This window comes from Anolis carolinensis, chromosome 4 (genome assembly GCF_035594765.1).
Source record: "Anolis carolinensis isolate JA03-04 chromosome 4, rAnoCar3.1.pri, whole genome shotgun sequence".
Taxonomy (NCBI): Eukaryota; Metazoa; Chordata; class Lepidosauria; order Squamata; family Dactyloidae; genus Anolis; species Anolis carolinensis.
In genome coordinates this window covers 246,389,729-246,408,566 of record NC_085844.1, presented here as the reverse complement: position 1 = coordinate 246,408,566, position 18,838 = coordinate 246,389,729, and the positions used below count along the sequence as shown (strand labels likewise).

The 18,838-nt window shown below is 40.9% G+C and overlaps 1 protein-coding gene across 1 annotated transcript in view; it reads left to right on the top strand.

Moving 5' to 3' along the window:
* slc2a4rg (SLC2A4 regulator) overlaps positions 1 to 18,838 on the top strand; it is a 62,677-nt gene that overhangs the window by 9,691 nt on the left and 34,148 nt on the right. Inside the window, exon 2 of the mRNA XM_062979087.1 lies at positions 5,189 to 5,367. Coding sequence (XP_062835157.1) covers positions 5,189 to 5,367 — 179 coding nt within the window. The remainder of the gene's footprint in view (positions 1 to 5,188; positions 5,368 to 18,838) is intronic.

Here is an 18,838-nt window from a genome sequence, read left to right as displayed (position 1 = left end):
TTGAGGAGCGAGAAAGGAAACGGCTGCGGGACTTATTTGCAGAACCAACTGACGAAGACTCCTTTGAGGGTTTTACCGAGGGAATGGAGGAAGAGATGGTTAGCTCAGAGGAGGATGATATGGAATGGACTCGTGTGAGGGAGGATTTGGGTGCCACCGGCAATGATAGTATGGGAGGCGACTGGGGGGTTGCAGGATTAGACCCGTGGACGAGCTGGAGGGATGGGACGGGATCCACAGCTGGGGATGCTGTGGGACGTAGTCAAAGGTGTTTTAGCTCTGATGAGGAGGATGATGATGAGGCACCTGGAATTAGGGTAACAGCTGACAGCGATGAGGAGTTGTAACTGGCATAAAATGGGGTTTAGAATCCAGGGCTAATTGCGTTGGGCAAGGTAATCTGGACGGACGCTTGGGCTTTTGTTTGGGAACTTCCTGAAGACGGGTGTGATTCGTTTGCTGAATACGTAAGTTACCAAGGACACTGGGCATAGACGGCGGGAGGAACTGTGTGGGCTTTTCCTGTGCAACTTGTGTTTAATCTTATTAGCTTGGACCTCCGTCGTCTTTTTGACGGACATTAATTGCCTACTCTGGATTGACGCTGGACTGACTGACTGACTACGACCTCGGACTATCCCTTCTGTGATTATTGGTGGAACTGGTGAACCAAAGACGTCTGTACCTGGCCTTCGACCTTGGACCGGATTGGGACCCCGCTGACCGCTTCTGCCCTGATTGATGTGTTTGGACCCGGAGTTCGCTTGCTGCACGGAGGAGTAACAACTTAGTTATTCAACCACAGCTGTTGAGTAGCAGGGAGGAATCTGCTGACAGTTATTTACGTTACATTGAATCTTTGTTTACCAGCTTTTGTTTGTTTAAAGTGCCAGACTGAAGTAAGCATTTTTGGTTTAACCTGGATTAAACTCCCGTTTAATCCGGTTTATCTTTTGAACCGTTTTTTAGTATCTTTTCATATTGAAGGCAAGTGTTTGCCTAGCCCTTTGTCCTTTACGGGCATTTTTGGTTCTGTATCTTTAATAAACTGTGTTGAATCTTATCTGGTGGCGTTCTGTCTGTGACATTTCCAGCTTCATGATTCTGGCCACAGGGGGAGCTGTTGCTTCACCGTCCAGTAGTGGCTGTACTTCCTCATTCCTTTCCTCGTGTTTTGCTGGCAGTTTTATGGTGTTGTAAGTTAGCCTCCCGCATAAAGCGTCCCTAAATTTCCCTAATTGACAGGTGCAATTAAATGATATTATTAAATGATAATAATAAGATCAGACTGAAACAATAAATGTATTAATAATAATTTTTATTATTATTACTACTACATTTATTATTTCAGTCTGATCTTATTATTATCATTACATTTATTATTTTACTCTATTTATTATTACTTGTATTATTTTCCTGTATTTATTATTATTATTATTATTACATGTATTACTTTATTATTATTAAAAGGATACATAAGCACATTTACATTGAAGAAGATGAGAATAATGATTTGATCAGAATTGGATAGTCTTATCTTAAATTTGAGCTTTATGTAAATATTCAAAAACATTGAACTTACTGATGCCTCAATTAATGTAATTGTATTGGTATCTGTTTTTATTTCTGAAATTTACCACCCTCGGCTTATACTGGAGTCAATGTTTTCCCAGTTTTTTTGTGGTAAAATTAGGTGTCTTGGCTTATATTCGGATTGGCTTATACTGAGTATATACGGTATATTTGGCCCTCTGTATCTATGAATTATCCGTCCATGGATTCAACTTTGACGACAACCCCAAGGCTGATGTGACATGCAATGAAAATGAGTGTGACACCCCTGATCTACATTGTAGGCGCACTTTCTGTCCCAGCATGAAAGTTGGTGCACGATCCTCCCTCCATGTTGGGGCATGCTTATCTGTTCTGAAAGATTTCTGCTAGTGCGGGCCAGCCTGGGCTTGGGTTGCAAATGGAGAAGCCTTTTTTTAATCACACCTGCTCTGTTTATCTAAGATAATTCTCAAGGCGCCTGAACCTAGAGGGTAGAGCCAAGCCTTTCTGGTCGGGACACATACGGGTGGCACTAATCCATCCTTCCTTCCTATAATGAAGATATTAAAGGAAACCTTTCATGCCAAGAGAGTGGATATGAAAATGGGCATTAATTCTACAAAGCATCTACACCAGGGTCCCCAAACTAAGGCCCGGGGGCCGGATGCGGCCCTCCGAGGTCATCTACCTGGCCCCCGCCCTCAGTTTTATAATATAATATATTGTATATACATATAATATTGATAATAATATTATAATGTAATACAATATAACACTAATAATAATACCATATAATAATATTAATTCTATATTCTATATTACATATAATATTACTAATAAAATTAAAGTATAGTGGTATAGTTCAATATAGTAATAAATAATACTAATATTGTGCTATGCTAATAATATAATATATTGTATGTACATATAATTTGTAAGCCACTCTGAGTCCCCTTTGGGGTGAGAAGGGTGTGATACAAATGTAGTAAATAAATGCAGTAAATAAATAATAAATAAATTTTAGACTTAGGCTCACCCAAAGTCTGAAATGATTTGAAGGCACACAACAACAACAACAACAACAACCCTAATTAACTTGACTATCTCATTGGCCAGAAGCAGGACCACACTTCCCATTGAAATCCTGATAAATGTATGTTGGCTAAAATTGTTTTTATTTTTAAATATTTTATTGTTCTTTCATTGTTCTTGTTGTTGTTGTTTTTGCACTACAAATAAGACATATGCAGTGTGCATCGGAATTTGTTTGTATTTTTTTAAAATGATAATCCAGCCTCTCAACAGTCTGAAGGATTGTGGACCGGCCCCCGGCTTAAAAAGTTTGAGGACCCCTGATCTACACTGTAGAACTAATGCGGTTTGGGACCACTTTAATGTCTGTGGCTCAATGCTATGCAGTCCCGGGATTTTTAGTTTAATGAGGCAGCAGCACCACTGTATACACATATACATACATATCTATATCTATATACAGTAGAGTCTCACTTATCCAACATAAACAGGCTGGCAGAACGTTGGATAAGCAAAAATGTTGGATAATAAGGAGGGATTAAGGAAAAACCTATTAAATGTTAAATTACGCTATGATTTTACAAATTAAGCACCAAAAACATCATGTTTTACAACAAATTGACATAAAAACCAGTTCAATACGCGGTAACGTTATGTAGTAAAATGTAATTACTGTATTTATGAATTTAGCACCAAAACATTGCAATATATTAAAAATATTGACTTTAAAAAATTGGCTGCTAACAAATTGACTAAAAACAAAGATAGAATTGCATAAAATGAACTGGGAATAGCAACATTGTTGGAAATTACATCTTTGCTGTCTAGAGAAACAACTGTGGATTGGGGCGGGAGGCAAACTGCGTTGGATAATCCAGAACGTTGGATAAGTGAGACTCTACTGTATTTGTAATTCAAAGGTGGTTCCCTGACCTTCATAAATATACCGTGTTTCCCCGAAAATAAGACAGTGTCTTATATTAATTTTTGCTCCCAAAGATGTGCTAGGTCTTATTTTCAGGGGATGTCTTATTTTTCCATGAAGAAGAATTCACATGTATTGTTGAACAAAAAATGAACATTTATTATATACTGTACAGTAGCTGTTATCACAAACCAACATAACCAGACAAACTGTGAATCCTATCAAGAATTTCTTGTTACTACCATTATTTCCATGTACAACTGGTATGTACATTTACCAATCCTGCATGCTCTGGTGTTCTGTTTGGCAGGCGCTGGGCATGCTTCCAAACAAAAACATTGCTAGGTCTTAGTTTCGGGGGAGGCCTTATATTTAGCAATTCAGCAAAACTTCTACTAGGTCTTATTTTTTGGGGATGTCTTATTTTCGGGGAAACAGGGTAGTAGTAGTAGTAGTAGTAGTAGTGGTGGTGGGGCCCTGGTGACACAGCGGGTTAAACTGCTAAGCTGCTGAACTTGCTGACTGAAAGTTTGGCGGTTCAAATCAGGAACAGGGTGAGCTCCCGCTGTTAGCCCCAGCTTCTGCCAACCTAGCAGTTTGAAAACATGCAAATGTGAGTAGATCGATAGGTACCACTCCGGTGGGAAGGTAATGACGCTCCATGTAGTCATGCTGGCTACATGACCTTGGAGGTGTCTATAGACAACGCCGGCTCTTCAGCTTAGAAATGGAGATGAGCACCAACCCGCAGAGTCGGACACGACTAGACTTAATGTAAGGGGAAAACCTTTACCTTTACAACCTTAGTAGTAGTAGTAGTAGTAGTAATACTTTATTACTTGCCTCTACTGCTTTCTCTCAGTATATACTGAGAGCTCACTATATACTTTGCTCCCTTTGATTAGTCTCCTTGAATTTCCTTGTGGAGAGAAAAAGCCTAGGTATAAATAAACAACAATATTAATAATTGGGTTGCTGTGAGTTTTCTGGGCAGTATGGCCATGTTGCAGAAGCATACTTGCCTGATGTTTAGCCCACATTGATGGTAGCCATCCTCAGAGGGTGTGAGGTCTTTTAGAAACTAGTCAAGTGGGGTTTATATATCTGTGGAATAATGTCCAGGGTGGGAGAAAGAATGCTTGTCTTTTGGAGGCAAGTGGGGATGTTGCAGTTGGCCACCTTGATTAGCATTGAATGGCCTTGCAGCATTCCCCCAGGCTGCTTCCTGCCTGGGGGAATCCTTTTTTGGGAAGTGTGTTGATACCACCATGTAACACAATTTGTGTTCCTGGGTTATAAGTGTCCTTTCTAATTGGTTCTATTATAAAAACATGGGAAAAGTTTATTAAACTGCAAAAACTTAATTTTTGTGCTGCAGCACATTTTGCTTTAGTTTTTCAATGACTATCTCATCGACTCTCAACCCATTCAACCTAGTTTGTGACAGCCACAAAAATGAAGTTTCTGGAGTGTAACAACTACTTTCTAAGTAAGGACCGCACAATTCAACAGGAAATAATACTTTCAAGCCAGGAACAGAAAATTGTTCTAATTTTGTTACATATTGTAATGTGTCAATTTTGGCCATTTTAAATATTTTCAATATTTCATCATCAGTTGTATTGTACTCAGTTGTATTATCCACATTTATCAGCTCCCCTTCTGGTCCCATTTCAGAGTCCCACTCATATCAACGGAGAGGCATTTTTGGGAGAAGCCGAATTGCTGGACGGACGGAGCAGGGCCCTCTCCGACCTGTTGGTGCTGAAGCAGCCGGAGGAGGACGCGGCGGCTGTGCGGCTTTTGGACCAGATCCCTCTGCACCATTCAGCATACATCCCTGTGCCCAGGCAAAGGTAGGGTCAATGAGGAATATGCAGCTGCCACAGACTCCGGTGGAGTCTCCTTCTCTCGAGGTTTTCAAGCAAAGGCTAGGTGGCCATCTGTCGGGATGGGTTTGATTGGGTATGCCTGCATGACAGAAGGCATTGGGATGATGATTCTTGGGGGTCACTTCCAACTCTAGGATTCTGTGCCCTGATTAATCCTGTGCTGTCCCACTGTTTCAGCTGCTTTAAAAATGTCCTGGTTTCTTTCTCTCCTCCCACTTTCCCCATTTTGTTTGGTTTATGCAGGCTGAGGTTGCATCTAATGTAATGAGCTATACAAAACACAATAATGGTTCAAAACATAAGTAGTACACAATATGTATATTAGAGCATCATATACATATTATATTCACAGAATTAATGCTCAGTCCTTTGGTATATAACCCAAAAGTATCTAACTCAGTATTATAAATCAAACAAAATGATATAAGTCTCTGCAGTCCTAAAAAGATTAGATGGGCTTAAAGGCAAACCGATTCAGAGTCTCTGCAGTTCTGGAAGGATTCCTCAGGATTCCACAGGTTTAGAATCAATAGTAAAGCCAAGGAGACAGAGTCAATGTTGATGTAGATCCTGAGTAGCTGGTTATTGCCTGGAGTAGGTGGTAATATATCCGTTTACGCCGTTTACAACTGGTTCCCGGGTTTTATCCCAGTTTCAGTAACCCTTCTTCTGGTAAGCGGCAAATGTTTTAATATTTCTTTATTGATGGCTCTGCTTCTTAATGGAAATAAGAATAAAAGGAAATTTGTCTAATGTTGTGCTCTATATAAGATACAAATCACAAATTATATAGACCTTGTGCAAATAGACATGTCAAAGCACCCCAAGGTATGCAGTATTCTAAGTTACAAACAAGGAATTATCTTTTTCCCAGATATAGTAGTAAACATATCTACTCACATGTTTGCAGTATCAATATGCTGCTGTGGATTTTGTGGTGCAAGCAGCCATTCATGGTCCCATAGTGGTTTAAATACTTGATTACAGGAAGCAGGTGAGGTTGCATCTAAACCAGGCATGGGCAAACTTGGGCCCTCCAGGTGTTTTGGACTTCAACTCCCACAATTCCTAACAGCCGTTAGGCTGTTAGGAATTGTGGGAGTTGAAGTCCAAAACACCTGGAGAGCCCAAGTTTGCCCATGGCTGGTATACACTGTAGAATGAATGGCCAGAGTCGAACAGAGCCTCCAAGATGCTGGAAATAAGATGGGAAAAACTGCCTTTACCTCTTTTTGTTTTGTCTGTCCTTGTTAATTGTATAATCAGCATTGAATTTTTGCCGTATATGCGTTCTGTAAGCCACTCTGAGTCCCTTTTGGGGTGAGAAAGGCGAGGTATAAATACTGCTGTATGCACAGATGTCTATTATATACAGCAAAAAGAAAAAAAGGAAAAGTTTGTTATAAGTTATGTATAGTTATTAGGCTTGCTCAAATAATTCGTTTTCCCTGTTAACCGTTATTAATTCGTTATTTTCGTTTGTTTTGAAGCAATTTTGAAGCATTGGTTGTCACACGTCTGGATATCGCGGTTTCGAATCGCGAGAGGCCGTTTTTCGTTATGTTGTCGTTTTTTTCGTTAGGAAAAAAAAGCTTTTGCAAAGCACCCAAACTCCCACCATTCAGGCCCTTCCCTTTTGCCCCTCAGCAAAAGGGGCGTCACGGGCTCAGCCAATGGGAGGGGGCGAGGGGGAAGGAGGCTGAGGAGGAGGAGGAAGACGGAGGGGGGAAATGGCCGCCGCCGCCTCGCCTCAGCAGCTGATAATAATTTATTATTATTACCTCCCAAGGGTGATCTCCCAATAGCCTACCGAGGAAGGACTGGGCCAGGTTTCTGTCTTCGGGAGGGAGGCTCTCGCGTGTCAGCGCCCAGGAAGGCGAGGCCCGCACGTCGGAAAGGAGGCGCGTCCACGTGTCTTTCCTTTCTTCTTCCAGGAGGGAAGGAGGGGGAGAGGGAGGTCCCCCCTTGGTTGCCCTCGTTCCCTCCCGAAGTGGCTCTTGAAAATGGGGCGCTTTTCCCCTTCCCCTCCCGCCCTTCCCGCGACCTTCCCCAAGGTCTCCCCCGAAGAGCCCACCGACCTTTCCTTTCCTTCGGGCGGCGTCCGCTCCTCCTCCTCCTCGGAAGCCTTGCGGGGAGGATGGGGCTGGGAGGGAGGGAGGGAGGGTCACTTAGGAGGCGGAAGGCGAAGGCGGGCGAGGGGCGCGGGCGGCGCTGCTCATGCCTCCCTCACTGCCTGCCTCTGCTTCTCCCTCTGCCGCCCCCTCCTCCGCTTCCTCCGCCTCCTCCTCGCAAGGCGCATCCAGGCGGGCGGAGGCGGCGGATCGAGACCCCTTCCCCTCTGCTTCGTCCTCCTCCGGCGGCTGTCCTCCCTTCGCTCGCTCGCCCTTCCCTGCCTGCCAGGCCTGATACTCAGAGGTTTTGACGTCTGTGCGAAGCTAGGCAAGTGGGGTTTATATATCTGTGGAAGGTCCAGGGTGGGAGAAAGAACTCTTGTCTGTGGGAGGCAAGTGTGAATGTTGCAATTGGTCACCTTGATTAGCATTGAATAGCCTTGCAGCTTCAAAGCCTGGCTGCTTCCTACCTGGGGGAATCCTTTGTTGGGAGGTATTAGCTGGCCCTGATTGTTTCCTGTCTGGAATTCCCATTTTCTGGGTGTTTCTGGGAAGGTAATGGCACTCCATGTAGTCATGCCGGCCACATGACCTTGGAGGTGTCTATGGACAACACTGGCTCTTGGGCTTAGAAATGGAGATGAGCACCAACCCCCAGAGTCAGACATGACTGAACTTAACGTCAAGGGATACCTTTACCTTTACCTATACACACACACACATTATGCAGGGACTATATATTATATATATACACAGACAGTATATATCACACACACACCAATTTAACAAAGTTTCAGCCACAAAAACAAAGTTTCTGAAGTAGAACAATGACTTTCACAGTAAAGACAACCCAATTTAACAGGAAATAAGACTTTCAAACCAGGAACAGATTTCTGCAATTATTAAAAAATGGTTTATTATAAAAGCTATGAAAATTCGCCAAAAATCAGAGGATAAGGGAAACGTTCCAAATTTTGGTGAGCTATCAGTTTTAAATGTGTTCTACCACTGTACCAAGTTGGAAGAAGATCACTCAAAAAATGAGGGTGGGAGAGTCCTGTAAAGTCCTCTCCCTCTGTGCTGTTTTTGGGAATTGCGCATGCGCGTCCGCCATTAACGAATTAATTTAGAAAATAACGAATTTTCGTTAATTTCGAAAATTTTTGGGGGCCAAATTCGTAAATAGCAACAAAAACGAAAAACTGCCCCCTCTAGTTTTGAAACGAGTTTAGAATCAAATTTTTCATGGATCGATCAAGCCTAATAGTTATATACTTCTGCAGTGATATAGTTACTTATATATTATGATTGTAGTATCATATATTATGATTGTAGTAATCTGCCAGAAGGTCTGCTAAATTTTGGAAAAGGAAGTGTCTTCTTTTGGATTAGAACTCCCATTATTTTTAATTCTTATGTGTTTATAGATTGCCTGTATTTTGGTCTGTAGTTCCTCACCTTGACCCATAAGGAAAGGAGATCAGGAAATGATTATTACTTTCTTATGTCATCTGTGAAAGCAGCTTGTGCTAAAATTGATAGCAAATCATTCCTTCCTAAATTTATCACCAATACTCAGTTGTTTTTCTGCAAGATGCTTGGGTTTTGTATTTGTGAAAAGGTGTTTTTAATGATTTGTGTGTGTATAAGGAGCCCCCAGTGGTGCAGTGGGTTAAACCACTGAGCTGCTGAACTTGCTGACCAAAATGTCGGCAGTTTGGATCCCGGGAGCGGAGTAAGCTCCCGTTGTCAGCTCCAGCTTCTGCCAACCTAGCAATTCGAAAGCATGCAAATGCAAGTAGATCAATAGGTACCACTTCAGTGAGAAGGTAATGGCGCTCCATGCAGTCATGCAGGCCACATGATCTTGGAGGTGTCTGTGGACAACGCTGGCTCTTCGGCTTAGAAATGGAGATGAGCACCAACCCGCAGAGTCGGACACAACTGGACTTAATGTCAGGCAAAAAAGTTTTCCTTTACCCTATGCCTGGATCTGCTTTGGGATTCAGTCTGGACTTTAAAGGAGCTGTTTGAGGAGCGGACGTGATGTTTGGCTGAAATGTTTGGGTTTGAATCTGAACTTTAAAGGATCGATCTGAGATACTGAAGCAGATAGGTTTCGGCACTGTGGCCAATTCCACAAAAGATTGGACTAAAACTCAGAGTGGATTCAGTACTTACTAATGATTTTGAAAACCACCAGCTACCGTCGTGACTTTCAGTTGCTATTCCACAATGTAACATGCTTTTGTTCCTGAGTTATAAATGCCATTTCCTAATTGGTTCTATCATAAAAACATGGAAAAAGGTTGAGAAACTACAAATTTTGTTTTTGCGGGAGTGACATCCTGCATCTCATTTTGCGATAGTTTTTCAATGAGTATCTCATTGAGTCTCAACCAATTCAACATACAGTAGAGTCCCGCTTATCCAACATAAACGGGCAAGCAGAATGTTGGATGAGCAGAAATGTTGGATAATAAGGAGGGATTAAGGAAAAGCCTATTAAACGTCAAATTATGTTATGATTTTACAAATTAAGCACCAAAACGTCATGTTTTACAACAAATGGACAGAAAAAGCAGTTCAGTACACGGTAACATTATGTAGTAGTTACTGTATTTACAATTTTAGTACCAAAGCACCGCAGTGTATTGAAAACATCGACTACAAAAACAGTGATTACTGTATATACTCGAGTATAAGCTTAGTTTTTCAGCCCTTTTTTTAAGACTGAAAAAGCCCCCCTCGGCTTATACTCGGGTGAGGGTCCTGGTTGGCTTATATTTGGGTCAGCTTATACTCGAGAATATATTGTACATTTATTATTTTTCTCTATTATTATTGGTATTATTACATTTAGTATTTTTCTCTATTATTGTTGCTACTATTACATTTATTTTACTCTATTTTATTATTATTAATGCATTTATTATTTCACTCTGATATTATTATTATTATTATTATTATTATTATTGCATGTATTATTTTACTCTATTTATTATTACTTGTATTATTTTCCTGTATTTATTATTATTATTATTACATGTATTATTTTACTCTATTATTATTAAAAGGATACATAAGCACATTTACATTAAAGAAGATGAGAATAATGATTTGATCAGAGTTGGACAGTCTTGTCTTAAATTTGAGCTTTATGTAAGTATTCAAGAACATTTAACCCACTGATGCCTCAATTAATGTAATTTTATTGGTATCTATTTTTATTTCTGAAATTTACCACTCTCAGCTTATACTGGAGTCAGTGTTTTCCCAGTTTTTTAAATGGTAAAACTGGGTGTCTCGGCTTATATTTGGGTCGGCTTATATTCGAGTGGTGGCACAGTGTGTTCAAGTGCTAAACTGCTGAACTTGCAGACCGAAAGGTCCCAGGTTCAATCCCGGGAGCGGAATGAGCGCCCACTGTTAGCCCCAGCTCCTGCCATACTCAAGTATATAAAATAAACTTACAATCACAACATTGTTGGAAATTAAATCCCTAAGAAGTTCAGTCCTTGCTGCCGAAAGAAACAGCTGTGGATCCGGGCAGGAGGCAGACTGCATTGGATAATCCAGAACTTTGGATAAGTGAAGGTTGGATAAGCGAGACTCTACTGTAGTTTATGGTAGCTGCAAAATCCAAGTTTCTGGAATATAACAACTACTTTCAGAATAAATGCCACACAGTTAAACAGGAATAACACTCTGAATTGTGTTTTATGACTTCTATTTAATCACATAGTTTGAATTGTGTTATATGACTTTTATTTAGTGCTGTGCTTGCTAGTATGCAAGGTGGGCCAATCAGAAGAGCTCCCCAAATGCAGCAGATAGGATGGATGACACCTGGCTTGAAAAGTGCATGTGAAAGAGATCTAGGAGTCTTAGTAGACCTCAAGCTGAACATGAGTCAACAGTAAGACGTGGCATCTTAAAAAGCCAATGCAATTCGAGGTTGCATCAATATATTTATAGTGTCTAGATCAGTGATGGCCAACCTATGACACGCGTGTCAGCACTGACACGCCTAGCCATTTTTGCTGACACGCTGCCGCATGCAGATTGATTGTATGACAGTTATTTATTACAATTCTATATTTTTGTTATTTAAACTATATATATTGTGAAATTATGGTTTTTTTCTTCTCAAAGTGACACACCACTCAAGCCATGCTAGGTTTTTTTTTGTGAATTTTGACACACCAAGTGCAAAAGGTTGCCCATCATTGGTCTAGATTGAGGGACATTGTCTTCTGCACCATTCATCTTTGGTTGTGTTACAGAGTCCAAAGGGCAAGGTTGCCACACTCCTTGCAGCCATCCGGGACAGGCATCAATGCACGGCTGTGCCTTATGAGCTCTCCAGGTTGTGTGGCACAAACACACACACACACACACACACACACACACAGAGGCCGGCCACGTCATGCTCCCTGCTGCCGAGGGGGAAGCACCCGGCTAAAAATAAGCCTTTAAATCAGGCGGCAATTATGTGTGTATAATCTTCTTAGATTACAAGCACGGAGGCGCAGCTTCACTTTGCCTGAAACAACAGGAAGCGGCTTCCATCTCCTGGGCATTGAAAGTGCTGCGCATGAGTGTGTGTGTGTGTGTATGCGTGCGCCATTAAGCAGCGTAAAATCGGGGAAAGGCATCCCAAAGTTAATCTGTTTGGGCAACAGAAAAAAAAAAGAAATGAGTGGCTGTGGGTTGTTGCGTGTTTTCCGGTCTGTATGGCCATGTTCCAGAAGCATACTCTCCTGACGTTTCACCCACATCTATGGCAGGCATCCTCAGAGGTAGTGAGGTCTGTTGGAAACTAGGCAAGTGGGGTTTATATATCTGTGGAATAATATCCAGGGTGGAAGAAATAACTCTTGTCTGTTTGAGGAAAGCATGAATGTTGCAATTGGCCACCTTGATTAGCATTGAATAGCATTGCAGCTTCAAGGCCTGGCTGATTCCTGCCGGGGGGATACTTTGATGGGAGGTGTTAGTTGGTGTTAGGCTGGGCTGTGGTGCAGGCTGGATAGCAGCCAGCTGCAACAAATCACTCTGACCAAGAGGTCATGAGTTCGAGGCCAGCCTGTGCCTGCGTCTGTCTCTGTCTCTGTTCTATGTTATGGCATTGAATGTTTGCCTTATATGTGTGCAATGTGATCCACCCTGAGTCCCCTTTGGGGTGAGAAGGGCGGAATATCAATACTGTAAATAAATAATAAATAAATTAGTTGGCCTTGATTGTTTCCTCAAAACTCAGGTGTCTATAATCTACAGTGAAACATAAAAAAGGAAAGTATGGTATATAGTATGTAAGTACTGTTGGTAATGTAATATCTTCTATATAAACAAACAAACTAATCTAGTTTAGATTGATGTTAAATATGACACCATAATCCCCTTCTTTTGCAGTTTGTATAACAAGTACCAACAGTACTTACATACTGTATACCATACTTCCCTGGTTGTTTCCTGTCTGGAATACCCCTGTTTTCTGAGTGTTGTTCTTTATTTACTGTCCTGATTTTAAAGTTTTTTTAAATACTATACACAGATTTTCTTTATTTTCATGGATTTCCTCCTTTCTGTTGAAATTGTCCACATGCTCGTGGATTTCATTGGCTAACAGCTCCCAACAAAAAATTCTCCCAGACAGGAAGCAGCCAGGTTTTGAATTTGCAAGGCTATTCAATGCTAATCAAGGTGTCTAATTGCAACATCCACACTTGCCTTAAACAGGCAAGAGTTCTTTCTACCACCATGGACTTTGCACAGATATATAAACCCCACTTGCCTAGTTTCTAACAGACCTCACAGCCACTAAAGATGCCTGCTATTAATGTGGGCAAAAAGTCAGGAGAGAGTGCTTCTGGAACATGGCCATGCAGCCCGGAAAACTCACAACAAACCAGTGATTCCAGCCATGAAAGCCTTCAACAACACAACGAGAAATGACCTGGTGGAGTCTCCTTTTTCGGAAGTTTTTAAAGGAGAGGCTGGATGTCGGGAGTGCTTTGATTGTGTCTTCCTTCAGAATTGGACTGGACTGGATAGTCCTTGGGGTTTCTTCCAACTCTGTCATTTGATGAGATTCACATGTTACCCAAATATGCTTTAAACAAAGGCTGCCACAGTGTGACTCTAGGCCAACTATTTATTTTATTAGAGTTTTCTCACTTTCACAGATATGCAAGCCTTCTTTATTTGGATAATATATGCACACAATAACAACTGTGTATTGTATGCAAGCAATAACAATTTGCATAACATATGTAAATTTGCATAATATATGTTGATTTTATGGAGGAAGGCACTTTGAATCTGCAGGGATACATTATTATTACTATTATTATTAATTAATAATAATGCCTGTTTTTATTGATATCAAGTTTCTCTCTCTTTCTTGAGACCCAAGGTGGGTCACAACTTAAAAAACAACAATTATAATTATGTATTTATATTACATGTAATATTACTAATAATATTGCAGTATAGTGTTATAGTACAATATAGTAATACAGTATAATGCTTACATTGTGCTATGCTGGTGTGGGCGGGCTGTGGCGCAGGCTGATGAGCAGCCTGCTGCAATAAATCACTCTGACCATGAGGTCATGAGTTCGAGGCCAGCCCATGGCGGGGTGAGCACCTGTCAATTAAAAAAAATAAAAAATAGCCCCTGCTCTTTGCTGACCTAGCAACCTGAAAGATAGTTGCACCTATCAAGTAGGAAATAAGGTACCACTTATAAAGTGGGGAGGCAGATTTAACTAATTTACGGCGTTGGAATGAGGAAGTGCCGTCACAGTGGATGATGAAGCAGCTGCTCCCCCCTGTGGCCAGAATCGAACATCCCCTCAGGAGAAGGTTAAATTGCCTCTGCGTCTGTCTCTGTCTCAGTTCTATGTGTATATGGGCATTGAATATTTGCCCTATATGTATATAATGTGATCCGCCCTGAGTCCCCTTCGGGGTGAGAAGGGCTGTAAATAAATACTTTATAAATACTGTAAATAAATAAATAAATAAATATGCTAATGATATAATATATTGTATGTACATATAACTTGTAAGCTGGCCTGAGTCCCCTTCAGGGTGAGAAGGGCAGGATATAAATGTTGTCAATAATAATAATAATAACAATGCAATTTAAAATCGACAATGTATAAAATTACAAAAGAATTAAACCTACAAGTCAGTTAAAATCTCTTAAAACACTATTGTGGAATGAATGCAGCTTGACTCCACTTTAGCTGTCATGGGTCAGAGTAATTCTGGGATTATTATTATTATTATTATGTACGCCAGAACTCAATTAATAGACCCAGTCTTTTAAACTTGAACACGCCAATTTGCATTTTAGAATGTTTTTATGAATGCTGATGTAAGTTAATAATTTGTAATCTGATTTATAGTGTATTGTATAATTTATATATGTGTGTTTATTGTAAGCCGCCCTGAGTCCCCTCTCGGGTGAGAAGGGCGGGATATAAATGTTGTAATAAATTGTAATAAATAAGTTGTAGTTTGGTGAAGCACCAGCATCCTTTGGCAGAGAAGGCTAAAGACTTTGCAGAACTACAACTTCTAGGAATCCATAGCATTGAGCCATGGCAGTTCCAGTGCTAAACTGCATTTATTCTACAGTGTAGATCAGTGGTTCCCAAACTTTGGTTCCCAGAATCTCTGACCATTGAACATTATTTGGCTGGAGTGTGCAGCCAGGAGGGCCGGGCAGTGTGTGCGCATGGCTCTGACCCTGAAACCCAACCGGCGCAGAGTCTCCTGGCTCCCGCCGCGGCTCCGAAGAGACCTGTTAAGGCATTGAGCTCGTAGAAAACATTTCGCCTTGGCCGCTTGCCCACTTGGCATCGCCTCTGAAAGCCTTTTCCGGACCTGGCTGTGTACTCGCTGGGTAGGTTAGTGTTTGTTTTGTGTACTTGTTCTCCTTCTCCACCCCAAAACCTCCAAGGGATTCGAGGGGTTTGGAGGGGGAGGAAGCCTTTCCCTTCCTCTCTCCTTCACTCTGAATCCACTTTTTATTCCAGAAGCTTTTGAGGTGCAACAAAACTGTAAAACGAATGCAAATTTGGCACCATTTTTAAGTGCCATGGCTCAGTGGCTCAGTGCTGTGAAATCATGGGATTTGTAGTTTGGTAAGACACCCAAACTCTTCGGCACAGAAGGCTAAGAACCTTGTAAAACTATACCTGTCATATCTCCATAGCATTGAGTCATGGTACTAAAAGTGGTGCCAAAGTGCATTAGTTCTGCATCCAGACAGAATGAGATTTTGGAACTCTCAGAAATTCCCTCTTGACATGTTGCTGCAAAGCTTGGAAACATTAAGTATTTGGATTACAGTTGGCAGAATCCTCCATTCAGCTTGTTGTCCTGGGGATTTGGGGTGTTGTGTTCCATGTGGAGGAGGAGGGAATATATTATAGCCAGTTCTTTTTGGGAAAAAGAGTAGAAAAGGAACCAATCCAAACCCAGCCATTGTCCATCTCCCTTTTGTTTCTCTAGGTTTTGGCAGCAGAGTCTGTTTTGGAGTCTCCTGCTCAACGAGCGGAGCCGAGTTACAAGCTTTGTTCCAACTACTTCGGGGGAAACAGGTGCAATGTTTGGGATGCTTCCAGGGCTTGGAAAAATTAACTTTTTGGGAGACCCGAAGTCCCACAATCCCCCATTCAACACAATATTAGACATGGAAGGCATTAGGTTCAATTACTGTTCATTACATGTAAATCTTCTGCAGTCTATTTGGGTGTATCTATACCAGGCATGGGCCAACTTCGGCCCTCCAGGTGTTTTGGACTTCAACTTTCACAATTCCTAACAGCCGGTAGTGGCTGTTGAAGTCCAAAACTGTGGGAGTTGAAGTCCAAAACACCTGGAGGGCCAAAGTTTGCCCATGCCTGATCTATACTGTCAAATTAATGCAGTTTGACTCCACTTTAGCTGCCAATGCTATGGACTTGTGGGAGTTGTAGTTTTACGAGGTCTTTAGCCTTCCCTGCCAAAGTTTACCTGTGCCTTGTCAAACTGCAAATCCCACAGTCCTATGGCATTGAACTGTGACAGCTCAAGGCGGTGTTAAACTGCATTAATTCTACAGCGTAGATACACCCTTTTGTGAGGCCTTTGTTGTGATCATAGTATTCTGGGTTTTTCTTAATATCTTGGGATTCTATGTAGATTCCAAATTTAAAAATATTGCAGCCTTTTCAACATTTCACAAATTAAAACGTGGGTCCTTCGTGGCCAAACATCACCAGAGTATAGCCAGGATAAAAAAGTGTGCATTTTCTGGGCTGTATGGCCATGTTCCAGAAGCATTCTCTCCTGACGTTTCACCCACATCTATATGGCAGGCATCCTCAGAGGTTGTGAAGTATCTGAGGATGCCTGCCATAGATGTGGGTGAAACGTCAGGAGAGAATGCTTCTGGAACATGGCTATACAGCCCAGAAAATGCACAACAATCCAGTGGTTCCGGCTATGAAAGCCTTCAACAACAACAACAACAACAAAATAATAATTATAATTATAATAACAACTGCAAAAGGCCACCCTACTGGGGTCTGCATGCATCATCCAAAAATACATCACACAGTCCTAGACACTTGGGAAGTGTTCGACTTGTGATTTTGTGAAACGAAATCCAGCATGTCTGTCTTGTTTGCTGTGTCATAATAAAATAATAATCTTGCAACTGCAAAAGGCCACCCTACTGGGATCTGCGCGCATCATCCGAAAATACATCACATAGTCCTAGACACTTGGGAAGTGTTCGACTTGTGATTTTGTGATACGAAATCAAGCATATCTATCTTGTTTGCTGTGTCATAATAAAATAATAATAATAATAATAATAATAATAATAATAATAATAATAATAAAAATTAGGGTTGTCATGTGTGTTTTCATATGGATGCTAGATCGACAACATTGTTCTCTGGTAGATAGACAACATTGTGGAACCTATGAATCATGATGCCGATAGTTATGGTATTATTGCAACATATTGTATGTTTTATTTGCTGATCCTTGACCGCAGTGAAATGTTGTTTACTTAAGCGCATATCATGAGTGGGAGAGGCTAAATAATCAGTCGGAGACACACACACACACACACACTCACAATGCTTAATAATGGCACATACCGGTGTTTCAAATGCTTGTCAGGGCTACTGCTTTCCTAGCGTTCCGGATAAAATAAGTCCTTTTGCCCTCTGAAGTTATAGTGCTATTTTCCCACTTTAACTGCCAATAGAATCATGGAATTTGTAGTTTAAGGAGCAATATTTAGAAATGTTCAAACTTGAGAATTCTAGTGCTTCTCCAAGCACAGCATTTCCTAGGATGTATCCATGGCATTTATAGTGGAGTCGTAGTCTTGTATTTGAAAGCGTGGAAGGACCACAAGTAACTTTGGATTTCCTAATTTTATTAATTAGGATATTATAGAGCTCGGCAGAAGCATTCCACAAATGCTCCGTGTTGTTAAAGAACTTCTAGGAATTGTTTTGAACCGTATTTTAAAACTTGTTTTTAATAAGTGTAATATTGAGTTCTATTTTAATATGTATATTTTGTAGGTGTTTTACATTGTCTAGTTTTTCAGGTTGTGAGACGCTTTGGGTCTCAGTCTTGGGAGAAAAAAGGTAGAAATGGAAATAATAATAATAATAATAATAATAATAATAATAATAATAATAATAATAATAATAGGGTTGCTGTGAGTTTTCTGGGCAATTTTTCTGTGAGTTTGAAGCAAGTGTTAATGTAGCAATTGGCCGCCTTGATTAGCATTTAGTGGCCTTGCAGCTTCAAGGACTGTCTGCTTTCTGCCTAGAGGAATCCTTTGTTAGGAGGTGTTAGCTGGCCCTGATTGTTTTCTGTCTGAAATTCCCCTGTTTTCAGGGAGTTTTTTTTATTTACTGTTCTGATTTTAGGTTTTTTTAAAATACTGGTAGACAGATTTTGTTCATTTTCATGGCTTCCTTCTTTCTGTGAAATTGTCCACATGGTAGTTTGTTGTTAGAATGGCCTGGCATTTCTGTGTTCTCAAAGGATTCCCCCAGGAAGTAAGCAGACAGTCCTTTAAACTGCAAGGCCATTCATTCCACAGATATGTAAACCCCACTTGCTTAGTTTCCAACAGACCTCACAACCTCTGTGGCTGCCTGCCATAGATGTGGCAGAAACGTCAGGAGAGAATGCTTCTGGAACATGGCCATACAGCCCGGAAAACTCACAGCAACCCAGTGATTCTGGTCATGAAAGCCTTCAACAACACAATAATAATTATAATAATT